This window comes from Zonotrichia leucophrys, chromosome 4 (genome assembly GCF_028769735.1).
Source record: "Zonotrichia leucophrys gambelii isolate GWCS_2022_RI chromosome 4, RI_Zleu_2.0, whole genome shotgun sequence".
In the NCBI taxonomy this organism is placed as follows: Eukaryota; Metazoa; Chordata; class Aves; order Passeriformes; family Passerellidae; genus Zonotrichia; species Zonotrichia leucophrys.
In genome coordinates, this window is record NC_088173.1 from 64,813,779 (window position 1) to 64,834,392 (window position 20,614).

At 42.0% G+C, this 20,614-nt stretch overlaps 1 protein-coding gene across 10 annotated transcripts; it reads left to right on the forward strand.

Moving 5' to 3' along the window:
- The first annotated feature begins 676 nt into the window (after positions 1 to 676).
- Positions 677 to 18,325, forward strand: LOC135447125 (uncharacterized). Of its 10 annotated transcripts, none has more exons than XM_064711948.1 (19): positions 677 to 791; positions 2,273 to 2,389; positions 3,622 to 3,726; positions 4,103 to 4,222; positions 4,988 to 5,137; positions 5,948 to 6,085; positions 6,697 to 6,816; positions 7,216 to 7,323; positions 9,125 to 9,241; positions 10,474 to 10,578; positions 10,955 to 11,074; positions 11,840 to 11,989; positions 12,805 to 12,939; positions 13,551 to 13,670; positions 14,070 to 14,177; positions 14,579 to 14,727; positions 15,009 to 15,122; positions 15,870 to 16,060; positions 16,949 to 18,324. In XM_064711948.1, exons 1-17 carry the CDS (start codon positions 739 to 741, stop codon positions 15,098 to 15,100), a joined length of 2,007 nt encoding a protein of 668 aa, XP_064568018.1. In that variant the 5' UTR covers positions 677 to 738; the 3' UTR covers positions 15,101 to 15,122; positions 15,870 to 16,060; positions 16,949 to 18,324. The 10 variants fall into 10 exon arrangements, with proteins under 10 accessions (XP_064568018.1, XP_064568017.1, XP_064568016.1 ...); XM_064711947.1 differs by having other exon boundaries at positions 12,802 to 12,939; positions 15,870 to 16,046; positions 16,949 to 18,323; XM_064711946.1 differs by having other exon boundaries at positions 12,802 to 12,939; positions 15,887 to 16,060; positions 16,949 to 18,323.
- Positions 18,326 to 20,614: the final 2,289 nt, after the last annotated feature.

Sequence of the window (20,614 nt, forward strand, 5' to 3'; positions counted from 1 at the left end):
GCTGGATGGGGCTCTGAGCATCCTGCTCTGGGGGAAGGTGTCCCTGCCTATCACAGGGGAGTTATAAGGAGATGGTCTTCAATGTCCCTTCCAACCCAAACCATTCTGTGATTTTGTGAAACTAGCTAGCCTGCAGCTAAGTACCATTCCAGTCAGGATAACCTCAGTAAGACTAAAGTTCAGAGTGCTTTTCTTAAGAAATGTTTGTTGACGTTGAGCTATTTAGGGAATTGAGATATAAATATTCGAGCAAGTTATCTTTAGAGTCCTTTTCAAGCCAAACTGTTCTATGATTCCATTAATGGTATGAAATGTGGGACACATTCCTGTAGCGTGTACACTGTGATGGCCACCAAGCCCTCACGACGTCAAGGAGAAAAATTATTTGTCCCAAAACGAACCCTTGGCTATTGCGTGAGGTAACGCCGTGATGTGGGAGCAGGGTTTTCCAGACATTTCCGGGCGGAATGGGCCGGGGATGCAGCCGGAAGGTGTGAGGGCAATACTGTCCCTGGGGTGAGGGAAGCTGTGCCCGGGCCCTCACAGGAACGCAGGTCGCTTTTCTCTCCTCCGGACCGAGCAGCGCTCCCTCAGCACCATCGCCGTTCTGGGCTATCCTGGCCGCGCCTGCGCTTCCCGCGGGAGGACGGGCCGCGCCTGCGCTGCCGTCGCAGCCGGGCTGGGCCGGGGCCGTGTCGGGCTGGGCTGGGCCGGGCCGGGCCGCCGCCCGCCCCAGCCATGTCCGGCCGGCCGCGCCGCCCGGGAGCAGCGGAGCCGGGCGGGCTGCGCAGGTGGGAGCGGCCGCGGGGGAACGGGAGCGGGGCGGGCAGCGCTGGGCGGGCGGGGGTGCGGCGCTGCCCGTCCGGGGCGGCTCCGGAAGCAGTGCCGGTGTGCAGCCCGTGCTCCTCGGGCATACGGCCCCTTCTCCTGCGGCCTCGCCCCCCGTGCGGGGGCTCCTTCTTGTCGGTGGCGAGTGAGGGACCAGCAGCCCGGGGCAGGGCGTGTGGGCTCGGCGAGACACGCCAGCCCGGCTGGGAGCGCTGGAGTTGGTGTCAGGCTGGAGTGGCCGGGCAGTGCAAAGCAAATACGGGAATGTTTCTAAAAGACATAATTTTCGGTCATCATTTCCCCCTGCAAACAGTGTCGTACTTACCGCATGTGTTGCAGTGTACATAAGCTGGTTTAAAAATTGTTTTCTTGAAGTCGTTAAAGCGAGTAGTTGTTTAAGGTGATTAGGGAAGGGTTGTAATCGTTTATTGCCTTGGCGAAAACAGAGCGGGTTGGAAAGCGGACCCTATGCCTGGTCTGTGATTCTGGGGAAGCTCTTGGTGCTGTTTGTGCCGTGTGGTACTGGTAGCTTGAGCCCTCTGGTGAGCAGGAAACTCCCAAAGCCAGGCAGGGTGGAGGAGGACAGGAAAGAAAACATGCGTGGTTAACAAAGGAGTAAAACATCAAAAATCGTTTCTTCTCCCTTGCTGAGCTAAAGGCAGAGACCTGGCCCGTACAGTGTATTTGCTGTTAGTCACACACACAAAAACATGGAACAGGCTGCCGTGCCAGATCCTTCTCTCGGGCAGGTGTGGGGTGGATCTGCAGCTGCCTTCCTTAGCCCAGAAGCCAGCTCTGGTGTTGGGAGATGCTACGGTTGTGTTTTGTTCAGTAAGCTGTGATTTAAGGTGTCAAAGCCTCCAGAACCAAGGAGGAGAATGTAGAGAGCTCAAGCCTTAAGCAATCCCTGACTGACCTGCCAGTGTGTTGTGAGCACTATGGGCTGCTCCCTGTCCCAGGCTTCCTTGTGAGGGCTCCAGAATTTCCTGTGCAAAAGTGTTTCCACATAGACATTTGACCTGCTTCTCCCTAGCCATTATATTACAGTGTGGTTTCTGGACTTGCCTTTTCTGGGAGTTTACTACCGGATGGGGCAGTAAATAAATATCAAATAATACACTGCTGACAGAGGGTGGACATGTCCACAAGTCCATAAATGCTGTTTGCAGTCCTCAATTAGTTTTTCTTCCCCACCAATTTGTTTCCAAAACCAGTCTATTTTCTGTTATCAAGATATGAAGTGTTTGTTTGATAATTTTGAGGTATTAATTGCATTAGTCCAAGTTATTTTCTCAGCAATTGCACCAACACCTTTGTTAAGTATTTGTTGCCCGAGTAAGTGGATATGAATCACGTATCTGTATGCCAAATCCAATTGTCCATCTTTGATGTTTATAGGCCGTGTTCAGTGGCTTGATTTCAGATGAAAATTCTTCTTTTCTAGTTCTGTGCAACATCCACACTGCTGGCATCAAGAGCAGGAACATGGAAGCTGCAATGATTCAGATTCTCTGGTGTTGGAGGAATATCAATGTGGCCATTCAGACCACTGGATGGAGAGGTAAGAAATAATTGTAAATTATTTTACATCTCTACTTTACTGCACTCTTATTAGGACTCCAAGAAACGCATGGACATGTTTAGGTTGAGTGTTCTCTTGTAATGGAGTGCCACAGAGTTAGGAGATGATACCTGCATGGTGCCTAAAGCAGACCATCGAGTGTGTCTCATGGAAATACATGCCACAGAATTAGCAAGTGTCCAAAGTGAAAGGGAGAAGGGCTCTGAGCTGAAGCAGTACTTTAAGCCCTTTATTGCTGATGTCTTCAATATTAGTATAAAACTCCCAATGAAGGCATTTGCTCTTATATTTGGTTATGCATCCTTCTGTGTAAAAGTAGGCAGACCATCTTTGTCTCATCACAGTCCCCTTGGTATATTCAGCTGTACTGTGGTTTTTAGTTAGCATGTTTGGTTTTTTTCCTTTATTCCATTCCTGAGGACATTTTGAGATGAGATAGAACTCTATACTTAAGTAATTCTATGAATATCTTGCTAGCCTTTTGGATATTCTAGACTAAAGACCCACAGTAGAGGAAATAGTTGAGACTGACATCTTATAGTCTGATAGCAAGGGTGCAAAGTGGTGAGTGCTGAGTTATCTGCAACAAACTGAACAGAATAAAAGAGGAAAAGTTTTACTAAGGGTACATGAAAATATTTTTTATGTAATTCGTAGATTTCTGAGTATTCCACTGTATGAAGGTGATTTTAATTTTGGATTCATGTTTAATATTGCTTTGTTAAGAAATGGATGTTTAGAAGAGATTAGGAAAGGTCTTGTATTCAGGAGTGTGTTCTGTGTCTTTGATGTGCTCATAAAAAACACCGAGAGTATGGCATGAGTGTGAGACTTAAGTAGCTGTGCCAGCAATGTTTTGTGTTTCTCTTTTGCTGAGTGGATCTGTTCCTTTTCAATGTGGAATCTTTGTCCTGTGTTGAAATGACATTGTCAGCTTGCATGGTAATTTCATCTGTTGATGTGAAACCATTTGGGGAAAGTAAGACTGTCAGCTAAATCTGCTTCTGTATTACTTACATGACTTGTTAAATGTTGAGGCCTTAAAATGGACAGAAGAGGCCAGACTGAAGGTCACCTTAGAAGTGAAATAGAGGAGAAACATGCCCATGGTTTTACAGTTGTGGAGCTGGTTTTGTCCATTATTGATGTTTCTGTTGATTGAATGTGTTACAAGCAGCAAACATTCATGTTGAATTCCTATTATTTTCTAGCTCTACCACGTCAGAACATTCCAGGCCACATTCCAGTTGCCCCAGCTGGGAAGGTAGAACTGAAGAAGGCAAAACAATGAGGCCATCAAATAAAGAAATGACCAAGTAGGTATTGAGCTCTTGCTGCTTGTTGTTACATTGGTTTTAGCAAAAACCATCTGATGATCTTTGGCTCGTTCACAGGCATTGATGAATATGTGAAACCACAGACAGGGTGTTTCGTATCAAGCCTGAAGGAAGCGTTAGGGGAGGGAGTAGCACTGAGAGGTTTTAGCTCCAAAGCTGCTTCTGTGATTATTTGAGATTCAGATTTTATTAGCACAGCTTTCACTTCTGTGAGCTAGTGAGGTAAGGGTTGTGCTCAGTGTCTGTCATTAAGAATACAGGGCAGTTATGGGTATGTGTTAATTAAACTTCCTATAATGCTATTAAAGTTCTTTTCAACTTACTTTTTCTTTTTATTTTCAAATTCTGTTACAAGAAATTCTGCCAATCCAGCAGAAAGGGAAACTGATGAGGTGGTCCTGAGGAGAAGACAAAAGCAGATCAATTTTGGCAAGAATACCCTGGCATATGACAGATACATTAAAGAAGTTCCAAAGTAAGTTGCCCAGTGTTGTTCATTTCCGAATGAACCCTTAGTTGTTCCTGGTGGGTGTTTGTGTGTGTAGAATAGCTCACAGCTATTAGTTCTCTTGAAATTCTTCCTGTGGTTTTTACTGCTGAGTGTGACATTATATGGTGTGTGATATCTCTGGGTAATTTGAGTCAGCTGTTGCAGCACTTTTCCTTCTCAACTTAGTGTTCACCCTCACCTCCGTGTCTGTGGGGTGGGGAGAGGAGAAGGCCTTGAAGCTGTGCAAGCCCTGCTCAGTCATGCCCAAAAACCCGTGTGTTTATCAGCAGTGTTTTAGTGATTAATGCAAAACACAGCACTAGCGGGGCTGCTGGGGAGGAAGGTAACTCCATCCTTGAGAGACTGAGTACAATACTAAATAAAAGAAGCTGCACTTGACTCAGGAAAAGTAAAGCAGGAGGAGCTGGAGGTTAGGATAACATTGAATCAGTATGAGTTATGCTTCTGTTTCATCTTTGTTCATGGGCAGTGGGGCTCTGCTTCTGGCAGCTGTCAGAGTGCTGGGCTGGATGAGCCTCCAGTCTGACTCAGCACATTATGGTTAGTAGTTGCTTTTGGGATTTATTTTTGGTAACGCCTTATAATACATGCATTTCAGTGAAGTGATTAAAAATAGGAACGTCTCTTTGTTAGACCAGTGGTGCTTGTGTGAGCTGATGGACTAAGGGTTCTTTTGAAGGAAAGCCCTCCTTCTGCTCTGAAATGACAAATGTCACTGTGTGCTTGCAGGAGCCAGCGACTTCCAGGGGTTCACCCTGCAACTCCCAACAAGTTCAAGAAGTACAGCCGCAGGTCCTGGGACCGGCAGATCAAGCTGTGGAAGATAGCACTGCATGCCTGGGATCCTCCTGCTGAGGAAACCTGGGATCTGCAGCCCGTGTATGTTCTGTGGGTGAATCAAGTCAGGGCTTAAGGAATGTGAGGTGGGCTCTGTGGTCCCTTTAGGGCATTCCTGACTGGGAGAAAAAAGATCAGACTCAACAATGGGAGTCTGCTTGAATGCTTTGTTTTCCATTAGAATTCGGTTAGTCTTCTAGATATTGCAGTTGTTTAGTCTGAGTTAATCTGCAGTCAGGTGTTATGGAGAGAAAGGCATTTGCTCTGCCTGCAGTAGCACATTCCCTTCCCCTTTGTATTCACACTAGTGGGCACAGGGTACTGTAACTTTTCTGGAGAGCAACAGACACGAGCAGAAACTTGGCAATTACTGTTCCCTGACTTTGATAACTTTCCATCTTTCCTTTTCCTGAAGTCCGTGGGAACACATGTCTCCTACACTGACAATATGTGAGAGGATTTGAGATGTTTAAGAAAATGAGAGAGAGAATTCTCTGCTCTCTGCGGGACGGTGGCAGCTGTGTTCAAGAAGGAAATACTCTTATCTTTTCACAACTTTGAATTTCTGTATCAAGGCTGGTTCTGCTACTTAATGCCACCTCATGCTTTCAAGATTAGGAATTAGTAAATTGGGAGGAGAAGAGTGAATGGAATTCTCTTAGCTGTGTTACAGCACTGTGTGAATAGTTTTACCTGTGTTGGAATTGATCTGTGGTAGAAGTTGCAGTTTTTCAATCATTTGGGTGTCATATGAGACTGTTAATTCTTAGTGCAGCTTAACTGTTTTCTGTTTGGAGCAGTGAACCAGATGGATAGGTTTTTTAAAGCTTTTTTTTTTCCTGCTATGTTTAGCCGTACAGAACCTTCAGGTAGTTCCCAGGAACGGTTCTGCAAAGATGAGGATGTTCCTGGCTCCTTTGTATTTGAGGAAAAGCAGAGAAGAAGTGAGTGTGAAGATGAATGCAGACAGACTGCCCACTCACCTGAGAGGTATGAGAGCAAACTTCTGTGCTTCACTTAGGGAAATAATTCTGTACAGGTCAGTGCTGTCAGGTTTTTGTAGGAAATGTTTAGTGTGGAAGGGCAGTTAATACTCAGCTTTGGGGTTTGACACTTTTGCTATTGAATGCAATCCATCAGAGGTACAGAGCAATAAATATGGAAAATTTACCAGCATTGCTGAATTACACGATTTAACAGGAGGAAATGCAGTGCAATTTTTTCAGCTTCTCAGTTGATACAGCCGGGTACTGAGATTTCTTTAACCATTGCTGGTATGTTCTGAAAGTAGAGGAGCTTTTTCAGGAGCAGGAATGCCTATCCTTCATGCAGTGGTGCCTTTCTGCAGCACAGCAGGGAGGATGACTGTGACATGCACTTCCCTGTTTACTGAAATATCTTGTCCTGGGGGGATGTGTGTGAAGCTCAAAATGGTTTTGCATCCAAACTGTGAGAGATGTGTTCGGTGTTGCTCTGTGTGACTGAGGAATCCTACCTCAGAAGAAAACTTCCTCAGCAGCATATGCTGTTATTTAACAGAGCAGCGGTAAACATCTGAACATAGATCAAAAGTGTTACTTGTGTAAAATCTGTTTTTGTAGTTCCTGTTCTCCCAATTCTTCTCCAGTATGGAAACGCAGAAGAAGAAACAATTCTGACTCCTCTGCGGTTTCAGAGAGCAAAAACCATTACCTGCAGATGTACCACACTGCACTGGAAAGGTATGAAATGATTCTCCATGTGGGAAGTCATTGATACCATGAACTGACTTTTGGAACACGACTGGTATTTTCCCCTCCCTTGTTAATAACTTTAATTGTGTCCAAATGTGTGCAATGTAGTGAGGAAGGGAGATCATGTCAGAATAATTGTGCTGTATGATAGCAAACATTTACAGTGCTCCGTTGCAAAGTGTCAGTAGACACAGCACAGGTTGTGTTTTGTGTGTAGATTTAGGCAACACTAAGGATTGGGGCAGTTTAGTAGACATTTCACACTAACCCTAGTGATAGTGTTCCTGCATGTATGGTTTCTTCTCTCTGCTTAGGCCCCTTCTGAAAAATTAAGAGGAACTGTGTTACCACAGTGCATGGATTCAGACATGTTCATTTTCTTTCCAGCCTTACTGCCTCAGGACATCAGGATGCTTTTTCCAAGTGCTCAGAGTGGGAAGCCTTTGGTGGAAAAGATGAAGTAATGACAGTGCAACAAAGTATGGAAATAACAAGGTAAATACCCCAGTGATTATGTTGTTATTTCTATTTGTCTCTTTTGCTGTAATGCTGTCCTTTCCTTTATTTTTTCATCTTTTCCTTCACTGGTCACTACTTTTTTTTTTTTCCTTCTTTTTTACCTTTCCTCCAGCACGTGGTATGTTTGGTTGTTATTTCTGTTCTTTGAGTTTACTTGGCTTTTTCCAGTCTGACACTCCATCTTTTGATTTCTGCTGCTTCTACCATCCCAGGTGATGCTTGAAAATGAGGAGCCCCTTTCGAACTTTGTGTTGTGGACAGTTTGCCTCTCACTTCCTCAGCCTGAGAGCTGGCAGCTTCCTCTGTCTCTCTCCCTAGAGATTAAGTTGTTTTGTTTTGACAACAAACTAATAATCAAAAAAATTAAGGAAAGAAACACCAGGAATAAAACCTAAGTGATGCGAGTGACTAAAATATTTATTTAAAGAATTTTCTTTTTTTTATTATATTCTGTTTCATTAGAGGTGGTACATGCATATTCATGAGGTTATACATATTCAAACATTGTTTTGAATTTAGATATTCTTTTGCTTGATTTTTACTTTTGACTCGTCTTCATGCCATCTTGTACCTTAAACTAATGTGTTTTATTTCTTCTCATGGTTCCATCCTGCTGTATTTTCAGTCCCTGATAATGAGATTTAATAAATTCTTCTTTTTTTGGTCTTCTGGTTTCTGTTTCAGTTACCTTGCCTTTTAGATAAGATAGTCCACAATTGTGGGAAACCAACTAATTATTTTACAGCATTTTCTGAGTTAGTTACATGAAAAATCACTTCAACATTTCACAGTCTCTGTTATGTTATGGTCTAAAATATTATATATGACACTACTGTTTATAAAAGCTATACAGTGCATATATAAACTGAGAGTTTATACTATATCAAAAGCAGTAATAACAAGTTGTACTATAGCAGGATTTTTCTGATCAATAATAACATGCAAAACAAAAGTTAATACATAACTGTGAAAACCAATAACTACATTTATTTTTCAAATGACACAATACAATATGACACAATACAGAAATATGGTGGATTTACAGTGCAGAGGCTGCCGTGCCAGATCCTTCTCTCGGGCAGGTGTGGGGTGGATCTGCAGCTGCCTTCCTTAGCCCAGAAGCCAGCTCTGGTGTTGGGAGATGCTACGGTTGTGTTTTGTTCAGTAAGCTGTGATTTAAGGTGTCAAAGCCTCCAGAACCAAGGAGGAGAATGTAGAGAGCTCAAGCCTTAAGCAATCCCTGACTGAGCTGCCAGTGTGTTGTGAGCACTATGGGCTGCTCCCTGTCCCAGGCTTCCTTGTGAGGGCTCCAGAATTTCCTGTGCAAAAGTGTTTCCACATAGACATTTGACCTGCTTCTCCCTAGCCATTATATTACAGTGTGGTTTCTGGACTTGCCTTTTCTGGGAGTTTACTACCGGATGGGGCAGTAAATAAATATCAAATAATACACTGCTGACAGAGGGTGGACATGTCCACAAGTCCATAAATGCTGTTTGCAGTCCTCAATTAGTTTTTCTTCCCCACCAATTTGTTTGTAAAAAGAGTCTATTTTCTGTTATCAAAATATGAAGTGTTTACTTGATAATTTTGAGGTATTAATTGCATTAGTCCAAGTTATTTTCTCAGCAATTGCACCAACACCTTTGTTAAGTATGTGTTGCCCGAGTAAGTGGATATGAATCACGTATCTGTATGCCAAATCCAGTTGTCCATCTTTGATGTTTATAGGCCATGTTCAGTGGCTTGATTTCAGATGAAAATTCTTCTTTTCTAGTTCTGTGCAACATCCACACTGCTGGCATCAAGAGCAGGAACATGGAAGCTGCAATGATTCAGATTCTCTGGTGTTGGAGGAATATCAATGTGGCCATTCAGACCACTGGATGGAGAGGTAAGAAATAATTGTAAATTATTTTACATCTCTACTTTACTGCACTCTTATTAGGACTCCAAGAAACGCATGGACATGTTTAGGTTGAGTGTTCTCTTGTAATGGAGTGCCACAGAGTTAGGAGATGATACCTGCATGGTGCCTAAAGCAGACCATCGAGTGTGTCTCATGGAAATACATGCCACAGAATTAGCAAGTGTCCAAAGTGAAAGGGAGAAGGGCTCTGAGCTGAAGCAGTACTTTAAGCCCTTTATTGCTGATGTCTTCAATATTAGTATAAAACTCCCAATGAAGGCATTTGCTCTTATATTTGGTTATGCATCCTTCTGTGTAAAAGTAGGCAGACCATCTTTGTCTCATCACAGTCCCCTTGGTATATTCAGCTGTACTGTGGTTTTTAGTTAGCATGTTTGGTTTTTTTCCTTTATTCCATTCCTGAGGACATTTTGAGATGAGATAGAACTCTATACTTAGGTAATTCTATGAATATCTTGCTAGCCTTTTGGATATTCTAGACTAAAGACCCACAGGAGAGGAAATAGTTGAGACTGACATCTTATAGTCTGATAGCAAGGGTGCAAAGTGGTGAGTGCTGGGTTATCTGCAACAAACTGAACAGAAGAAAAGAGGAAAAGTTTTACTGAGGGTACATGAAAATAGTCTTTATGTAATTCGTAGATTTCTGAGTATTCCACTGTATGAAGGTGATTTTAATTTTGGATTCATGTTTAATATTGCTTTGTTAAGAAATGGATGTTTAGAAGAGATTAGGAAAGGTCTTGTATTCAGGAGTGTGTTCTGTGTCTTTGATGTGCTCATAAAAAACACCGAGAGTATGGCATGAGTGTGAGACTTAAGTAGCTGTGCCAGCAATGTTTTGTGTTTCTCTTTTGCTGAGTGGATCTGTTCCTTTTCAATGTGGAATCTTTGTCCTGTGTTGAAATGACATTGTCAGCTTGCATGGTAATTTCATCTGTTGATGTGAAACCATTTGGGGAAAGTAAGACTGTCAGCTAAATCTGCTTCTGTATTACTTACATGACTTGTTAAATGTTGAGGCCTTAAAATGGACAGAAGAGGCCAGACTGAAGGTCACCTTAGAAGTGAAATAGAGGAGAAACATGCCCATGGTTTTACAGTTGTGGAGCTGGTTTTGTCCATTATTGATGTTTCTGTTGATTGAATGTGTTACAAGCAGCAAACATTCATGTTGAATTCCTATTATTTTCTAGCTCTACCACGTCAGAACATTCCAGGCCACATTCCAGTTGCCCCAGCTGGGAAGGTAGAACTGAAGAAGGCAAAACAATGAGGCCATCAAATAAAGAAATGACCAAGTAGGTATTGAGCTCTTGCTGCTTGTTGTTACATTGGTTTTAGCAAAAACCATCTGATGATCTTTGGCTCGTTCACAGGCATTGATGAATATGTGAAACCACAGACAGGGTGTTTTGTATCAAGCCTGAAGGAAGCGTTAGGGGAGGGAGTAGCACTGAGAGGTTTTAGCTCCAAAGCTGCTTCTGTGATTATTTGAGATTCAGATTTTATTAGCACAGCTTTCACTTCTGTGAGCTAGTGAGGTAAGGGTTGTGCTCAGTGTCTGTCATTAAGAATACAGGGCAGTTATGGGTATGTGTTAATTAAACTTCCTATAATGCTATTAAAGTTCTTTTCAACTTACTTTTTCTTTTTATTTTCAAATTCTGTTACAAGAAATTCTGCCAATCCAGCAGAAAGGGAAACTGATGAGGTGGTCCTGAGGAGAAGACAAAAGCAGATCAATTTTGGCAAGAATACCCTGGCATATGACAGATACATTAAAGAAGTTCCAAAGTAAGTTGCCCAGTGTTGTTCATTTCCGAATGAACCCTTAGTTGTTCCTGGTGGGTGTTTGTGTGTGTAGAATAGCTCACAGCTATTAGTTCTCTTGAAATTCTTCCTGTGGTTTTTACTGCTGAGTGTGACATTATATGGTGTGTGATATCTCTGGGTAATTTGAGTCAGCTGTTGCAGCACTTTTCCTTCTCAACTTAGTGTTCACCCTCACCTCCGTGTCTGTGGGGTGGGGAGAGGAGAAGGCCTTGAAGCTGTGCAAGCCCTGCTCAGTCATGCCCAAAAACCCGTGTGTTTATCAGCAGTGTTTTAGTGATTAATGCAAAACACAGCACTAGCGGGGCTGCTGGGGAGGAAGGTAACTCCATCCTTGAGAGACTGAGTACAATACTAAATAAAAGAAGCTGCACTTGACTCAGGAAAAGTAAAGCAGGAGGAGCTGGAGGTTAGGATAACATTGAATCAGTATGAGTTATGCTTCTGTTTCATCTTTGTTCATGGGCAGTGGGGCTCTGCTTCTGGCAGCTGTCAGAGTGCTGGGCTGGATGAGCCTCCAGTCTGACTCAGCACATTATGGTTAGTAGTTGCTTTTGGGATTTATTTTTGGTAACGCCTTATAATACATGCATTTCAGTGAAGTGATTAAAAATAGGAACGTCTCTTTGTTAGACCAGTGGTGCTTGTGTGAGCTGATGGACTAAGGGTTCTTTTGAAGGAAAGCCCTCCTTCTGCTCTGAAATGACAAATGTCACTGTGTGCTTGCAGGAGCCAGCGACTTCCAGGGGTTCACCCTGCAACTCCCAACAAGTTCAAGAAGTACAGCCGCAGGTCCTGGGACCGGCAGATCAAGCTGTGGAAGATAGCACTGCATGCCTGGGATCCTCCTGCTGAGGAAACCTGGGATCTGCAGCCCGTGTATGTTCTGTGGGGGAATCAAGTCAGGGCTTAAGGAATGTGAGGTGGGCTCTGTGGTCCCTTTAGGGCATTCCTGACTGGGAGAAAAAAGATCAGACTCAACAATGGGAGTCTGCTTGAATGCTTTGTTTTCCATTAGAATTCGGTTAGTCTTCTAGATATTGCAGTTGTTTAGTCTGAGTTAATCTGCAGTCAGGTGTTATGGAGAGAAAGGCATTTGCTCTGCCTGCAGTAGCACATTCCCTTCCCCTTTGTATTCACACTAGTGGGCACAGGGTACTGTAACTTTTCTGGAGAGCAACAGACACGAGCAGAAACTTGGCAATTACTGTTCCCTGACTTTGATAACTTTCCATCTTTCCTTTTCCTGAAGTCCGTGGGAACACATGTCTCCTACACTGACAATATGTGAGAGGATTTGAGATGTTTAAGAAAATGAGAGAGAGAATTCTCTGTTCTCTGCGGGACGGTGGCAGCTGTGTTCAAGAAGGAAATACTCTTATCTTTTCACAACTTTGAATTTCTGTATCAAGGCTGATTCTGCTACTTAATGCCACCTCATGCTTTCAAGATTAGGACTAGTAAATTGGGAGGAGAAGAGTGAATGGAATTCTCTTAGCTGTGTTACAGCACTGTGTGAATAGTTTTACCTGTGTTGGAATTGATCTGTGGTAGAAGTTGCAGTTTTTCAATCATTTGGGTGTCATATGAGACTGTTAATTCTTAGTGCAGCTTAACTGTTTTCTGTTTGGAGCAGTGAACCAGATGGATAGGTTTTTTAAAGCTTTTCTTTTTATCTCTGCTGTGTTTAGCAGTACAGAACCTTCAGGTAGTTCCCAGGAATGGTTCTGCAAAGATGAGGATGTTCCTGGCTCCTTTGTATTTGAGGAAAAGCAGAGAAGAAGTGAGTGTGAAGATGAATGCAGACAGACTGCCCACTCACCTGAGAGGTATGAGAGCAAACTTCTGTGCTTCACTTAGGGAAATAATTCTGTACAGGTCAGTGCTGTCATGTTTTTGTAGGAAATGTTTCGTGTGGAAGGGCAGTTAATACTCAGCTTTGGGGTTTGACACTTTTGCTATTGAATGCAATCCATCAGAGGTACAGAGCAATAAATATGGAAAATTTACCAGCATTGCTGAATTACACGATTTAACAGGAGGAAATGCAGTGCAATTTTTTCAGCTTCTCAGTTGATACAGCCGGGTACTGAGATTTCTTTAACCATTGCTGGTATGTTCTGAAAGTAGAGGAGCTTTTTCAGGAGCAGGAATGCCCATCCTTCATACAGTGGTGCCTTTCTGCAGCACAGCAGGGAGGATGACTGTGACATGCACTTCCCTGTTTACTGAAATATCTTGTCTTGGGGGGATGTGTGTGAAGCTCAAAATGGTTTTGCGTCCAAACTGTGAGAGATGTGTTCGGTGTTGCTCTGTGTGACTGAGGAATCCTACCTCAGAAGAAAACTTCCTCAGCAGCATATGCTGTTATTTAACAGAGCAGCGGTAAACATCTGAACATAGATCAAAAGTGTTACTTGTGTAAAATCTGTTTTTGTAGTTCCTGTTCTCCCAATTCTTCTCCAGTATGGAAACGCAGAAGAAGAAACAATTCTGACTCCTCTGCGGTTTCAGAGAGCAAAAACCATTACCTGCAGATGTACCACACTGCACTGGAAAGGTATGAAATGATTCTCCATGTGGGAAGTCATTGATACCATGAACTGACTTTTGGAACACGACTGGTATTTTCCCCTCCCTTGTTAATAACTTTAATTGTGTCCAAATGTGTGCAATGTAGTGAGGAAGGGAGATCATGTCAGAATAATTGTGCTGTATGATAGCAAACATTTACAGTGCTCCGTTGCAAAGTGTCAGTAGACACAGCACAGGTTGTGTTTTGTGTGTAGATTTAGGCAACACTAAGGATTGGGGCAGTTTAGTAGACATTTCACACTAACCCTAGTGAAAATGTTCCTGCAGGTATGGTTTCTTCTCTCTGCTTAGGCCCCTTCTGAAAAATTAAGAGGAACTGTGTTACCACAGTGCATGGATTCAGACATGTTCATTTTCTTTCCAGCCTTACTGCCTCAGGACATCAGGATGCTTTTTCCAAGTGCTCAGAGTGGGAAGCCTTTGGTGGAAAAGATGAAGTAATGACAGTGCAACAAAGTATGGAAATAACAAGGTAAATACCCCAGTGATTATGTTGTTATTTCTATTTGTCTCTTTTGCTGTAATGCTGTCCTTTCCTTTATTTTTTCATCTTTTCCTTCACTGGTCACTACTTTTTTTTTTTTCCTTCTTTTTTACCTTTCCTCCAGCACGTGGTATGTTTGGTTGTTATTTCTGTTCTTTGAGTTTACTTGGCTTCTTCCAGTCTGACACTCCATCTTTTGATTTCTGCTGCTTCTACCATCCTAGGTGATGCTTGAAAATGAGGAGCCCCTTTCAAACTTTGTGTTGTGGAAAGAACTGGAAGTTTGCCTCTCACTTCCTCAGCCTGAGAGCTGGAAGTTTCCTCTCTGTTTCCCTAGAGATTAAGTTGTTTTGTAGTGACAGCAATGATAATTGTTTATTTTTATGCAGTGTCTTGATTCCAGCCAGTTGTTCTTCAGTATGGAACAATCCTGAACAGAAGAAACCCAGCTTTTTTCTGCCTGACAGGAAGACTTGCAGAGATGCAAACTTCAGGCTGGAGAGGTATCAAAGGCAGCTCATCAGCTGGGGTTTCTGGGGTATTTTTACCTATTGTTTTAGTAGCTTAGTTGCTTTCTTGCTGTAATTCAATCCAAGCATTTATTATAAACATGTGATTTTTAATTTTTGTGTAGCTATTTTTTACTATTTGTCTTAGGGATATGTTGATCAATGTTTATATGTTGTGTGGTAGAATTCTGTCTTTATGTTTTCATGTTATGGTCTGTATTAATGTAAAGGGATTGTAGCTGTTTTTAGTGTTCAGAAGTTACCATAATAATGCCACTTAGTCTTTGCTTTGTTTTGTTTTTATTTGTAGGCTTAAACTTTGTAGCAGTTTATTGGATGGACATCAGTCAGAATACCCTGACAGAGAATGGGAAAGTGGAAATGCTGAAGATACAATACTGAGGAAAAAAATCTAAATACCAAGGTGAGTTTGTGCTGACTGCTTACTTGATCTGTTCTGTTTCAGTTGCAGAATGTTTCCGTTTCATTCTGCAGAATGCAACTGTTCAGTTCAGGCAGATCAGTTTATTTTATTTTATTAGTGTTTTATCCCATCCTCTTGCACTTAATACAGCACCTTAATTAAAAGACCTAATGTTTCAGACTTGGTAATTTGAAAATGTTACCTGTCAGCCAGAAAATCTGTTTTTATCTCTCAAATAAAAAAGGGTCAATGTTTTTAAGCATTTCAATAGCACCTTTTCTGTCTCTTAATATTTTTGTGATGAAGTAACAACTTGGCATTTGCAGCAGTAGATTTTAGTGAAAAATTTCTCTTGCACTGTCGCTTCCTGTGGTGCATTAATAAGATGGGCGGTAATCTGGGTTAAACAGATTTTATTAGCAATAAGTCTTTTGTGTAATTAGATTGTCTTTGATCTACATTTGATGCAGGCTCTGAAACATGGACTAGGATATAAATATCTGTTAATCAGTGATCTTTGAAAATTTTGCCTGACAAAACTCATTAAGAATATGGCCAAAATTAGTTTTACACTTAGATTTTGGATTATAGCAATGTGAGGAAAAGGCAGGTAGAGCTTTTAAACAATTATGCTGCTGACATTTTTCTTTTGACTATTGATTTTTAATTTAAACTCTTTGAACATTAATAAGATTTAACATGCTTTCACTTTTTTAAAGTGCTAATTCAATATTTGAAAATATTTAGTCTCTCTTTGTATATAGAAGTATTGAAGAAGGAATTTCTCCTGTGACAGAAAGACTTGAAGAATAGGGATGTAGTCTGAGATCAGCAGATCAAGTCTTGGCAAACTGCTGCTGTCGTGTAAGATCTGCACTGAAAGAGGAAGACATTTGCCGTCAGCATAAGTGCAATCAACATAAGGTGAAATTATTCAGGTAAAAGAAGCATCTCTGGGTCAGAGATGGAAACAGAGCCTGTCCGGTTTCCACATAGTTGATACTTAGCATTTTTGCAGTGGTCTTTGTTGTAAATTAGGCTGTATTAAGGAGTGTATATATGCAGTGGGTTGGTAATCACTTGTTCTAATTGAAAAAAAGGCTCTGTTAGTGTAGAATGTATAAAGTGAAAGCCTTCTCTGTACAGCAACACATGAGTGTTCTGGGATGGAAAGATCAGTATTTAGAGCAGCATTGCCTTTACCCTTGGGGTTAAGTTGTGATGAGCTCTAACTCTCAAGTGTCAGGAACTTTATCTGTGGAAGTTTAATCTTGCTTGAAAATCAGATAGTGGTGTTTACATGGTAGAATTCCACACTACCTTCCCTTTGCTAAAAGAAAATTTCTGTCTTAAACAGGAATAAATGTGAATATATATGTGAATATATCTGGTTGATTTCTAGGGAAGAAACCTTAGTCCATAGGACACTTAAGCTATGGCAGAAATTTGTTTATTAGAATTGAGATAAAAGTTTGTTTTATAAATTAATAATGACATTTAGACAAAAATGATGCAGGGGGTTGGGAAGAATAGGCTCAGCTGCTTCCTTTTCTCTCTGTCACATACTTCAGGAATGTAGAGAATCTAGTACTGTATTATTTCAGTAATTCATGTTCTCAAAATGTTCATACTAGTTCTAACACTTTATTTAGTATGGACAGTATGGGTTTCTCCTTTATACTGTGCTATAAGCTCAACCATATGCTCTCTTCCATTTACTGCCACTGTAACACTACAGCTTAAACGAGGAAAAGAAGAGAATATTTTGTTTTCAATGCCTGGATATAGCATGTTTATAAAATGCTGTTACCTGCTTTTTTGTTTAGGTTTCTCCAGACCTTTACAAGGATAGATTGTTTTCTGCAAGCTGTGCCTCAAGTGTAAAACTCCAAAGTTCATGAAACCTGTTCTACAATGACAATGGATGTTCCTTAAAGCTTTTGTGAGGACATTCCTGCTGTGCCTACACTGGCAGGTGACACATAATATAATGTGCATTAGATTTCAAAGGCTGCTTCAGGTGATGGATCCTGCCATTCCCTCTGGAGGTCTTGTTCCTCACAGTGTGCTGATGCTTCACCAGAGAATTGGTCCAGTGTCAAGTCAGACTGAAATCCAACCCCTCCAACCAAGGAACCTCCTCTGCTCCCCTGGACCAGCCCTGGACCTCCAGCCTGAAGAACTGCTTCAAAAGAATGTAGATCATTTCAGCCTTCTCCAGCCACTAAAGACAAGGTGTTCAAAACTTTTGGCCTATTTATTGTTCTCTGAGATGTATTAAGGTGGCATTTGCCTAAATCAGGTGAGAGAAGAGAAAGGAAAGGTAGATGGTTTATCAAAATCAGATCCATTTCTTGCAGGGGCTGAGTGACTGTTAGAACAGCAGCACAGCTGAAATACCTGGATTTTGCTTTTATGCGTGTTGCAGCTTGACCCAAAGAGCCAGTCTACAGTTAAAAAGTAGGAGAGGATGCATTCAGTGCCTGTTGTTCGCACAACTACTGGGGATAAATGGCAGTATTTGCAGGTGTGGAGCTGCTCTTGTCCAGGCTGAGGGTTGTGATGGTGTTGGGATAGACTCTCCTTTTTCTATTCTGCTCACACTGTGTGCAGAAGTTTGAAGTGAGAGCTGTGGCTACGGTGGTTTGGACTAAAGCCACGTGCCAGTTACAAGAGTTCCACAGTCCTTGTGTAGCATGTACTGGGACACCAATGGCTGCTAGAGCTGGGGGTTGTTTCTCTGCAGGAGTTTGGGTTTGCTTTCCCTTGCTGTGGGGCTGGCAGTACCCAGGGCCAAGAGCCCATTGTGCTGCTGATTTGGAAGTAAGCTGCTTCCTCAGAAACTACTCTCACTCCCAAAATGTAATTTCCAGGCATGCTCAGGCATTTTTCCCAACACAAGGGTGTATCAGTCACACACCACAGAGCATGTGTGTATACAAGGGACACATCTGTACAGCACTTTTCTAAGAGGTAATGTTTAGAACCTTGTTGTTCCAGTGTGCATGTTTCCTTGTGATTTATGATGATTGTAAATAAGGGAATGTGTTACATTTTTGGCAATTTGCCTTTATGCAGAAGAATTAAAGACTTGAACTTCAAACATCGTTGTTAGTCTGCTTTTGCAGTTGTGTTGTCAGTTTGATTATAAAAGGAATATGTGGGTTCAGTAGTCCTTTCTTGTTTGTTCTAGGGTGTTTACTTGGTTTGGGCAGTGATTTTGGATTTTCAGTCCTTGCCGAAAGTGGAAAAGAGGAGTCTTCAGAGATTAAAATCAGACTCTTGAAGGCAGTTTACAATTCTGGTTTTGTCCAGCCCCTCAGTTTTAAGGCATTGTAACTTAGTGGGAGGGAGCAGCTGAAGTCCCAGCACCATTCTGCCATGGAAAGGGGTCCTGCTGGAGAAGATGGAACTGCTAGGTGAGAGTAATGGGCTGTTGAGAAATACCTTAACTCATCTGAAGTATTTTAGGAGTATTAACAGCCCTTAAGCTTTTGCCTGTGATGGACAGGGCCTGCAGTGGATTTAGGGACACATCCATAGGATTTTGCAATTCAGCAGTCCTTAAAAGATTTTTGTATTTCTTGGTTGAAGATATTAGACTAGACATAGCATAACCAGTTAACTGCCTATGGCACTTAAATTTTGGGCAGATTTATTCCCTCACCCAGATTCTGTGTGCTTGAACAAGCTGTGGTAGCACAAGAGAAGGAATGAAACAGCAGATGAAGTCTGAGGTCTGCTAAAGTAATTTCATGCAGTACTGCCAGTGGATGTAGAATCATTCTGTGTTCTAATTAGTAACCTCATTAGTCTAAATAGAGCACTCAGAACTGGAATGCAGCCTGGCCATGCACTTGTTTACCTACCCAACGCTGTCTGACACAGAGCTTGCAGCTGAGCTAAGTGAAGCAGAAGTCTGGCACTCCACCCCCAGTTTTTCCTTTAATTTTACCCAACTTAATTAAATCTCCCCTGCATAAATCTGTGCTCAGTTTATAATTAAAGCAAAATATACCCTGAACTTCAACAGACAGGTTTCAGTTTCTTCCTAGCAGTGACAAGTATCTTCTGTTGGCATGCTTCCAGTGGGAGAATCTCCTTATAGATGATACATTATCTGTGTTTGTGGAAACCATCCTTCACTGCCAGTTCTGAAATGCCACGGGTTGTGGGTACTTTGCTTTGTATCTAAAACTCCTTTGAGGTCACAGCTGAGGATATCTCCTGCTATCTCCTCCCCTTAAATTCCCACTGCTTTTCTGAAGGATTTTTGTTGCTCACAAGGACAGAAAGATGCAGTGCAGCTGTAATGCCTGAGCTGTGTCCCAGCAGATAGTTCTGCTGGATAAACTGAATTTAATTTGTAGATTGTGTTGTGCTAAAATACAGTGTGGCTTCCAGGCTGTAGCTGTCCTCTGTCTGCCTTGCTTGGGTGTGTTCAGGTAAACGTGCTGGTCTAGCTTTTGTCAGAGCCAGGCTGAAGGGAGGGGAGTTTGTTTGTGCATGTTTTGAACCTCTGCTGTGCTTCAAGCATGACCTTGGTGCAAGAACACCGTTCTGTTTTCCATTGTAGTGTGTGGGAAAGGAGGGGTGCCAGCAGAGCAGACTTTTCTGCAGGAACGTGGACGTTCAGTGAAGATGCCCCACAGATCTGTCAGTTTGTACAAAATTTACTATAGTAAGGCCAGGCAACAGGAATGGAATTTTCAAAGTAAATATCTTCATGCATAGCAAGGCTGAAGTTTATTTAAAAAAAATCAAAATCAAAACCAAACACCACCTGTTATTGTGTGCTCAGGAAGTTTCTCCAAAACCATTGCTGCACTTTGATAGTTGCTTTAGTGTTTTAAGCTGATTAGAAAACCCACCAAACTTTTGTTTGCTGCTTCTGCCATCTGTTTTACCAGATGTGGTACTTGGGGACTTGGTTTAGCAATGGACTTAGCAGTGCCTTGTTAATAATGGTTGTACTTGGTCATCTTAGAGGGCTCTTCCAGCCTTAATGAAACTGTTACTGTAAGGCTTTTTCAGCCTTCGTAATCCTGCCATTGTAAGGCCAGAAGAAAACCATCTCTCTGAAGTGTCCCACCAGTCTTCAGGCTGCAAATGTATTATTGTGTAAAGCTGCTTGTGTTCTGCTGGAGTCCTCCAGGTTGTTTCTAAATTACTGTTCTAAAATGTGAGTGTATGCCCAAAAGCAGGACCAATGGGATCTCACTGTGCAAGTAAAAACCCCTGAAAGGTCCACGAACCAACCACCTCATGTTGTTACCCAACCTTCTTCACTATTGATAACTGAATTTGGACAATAAGGATTTAGGACAATACGAGACAGTAAAAACAAAGAGTTACAAATGGCCCAGGTACCTGTTTCTGGGCAAAATAAGCCCGAAAAAGGACCCACGTTAACAGAGGATTAACCCTTAAAAACAATAACCTGTTGCATATTCATACACCTCATACATGCTGCATAAATTTAATTCAAACAA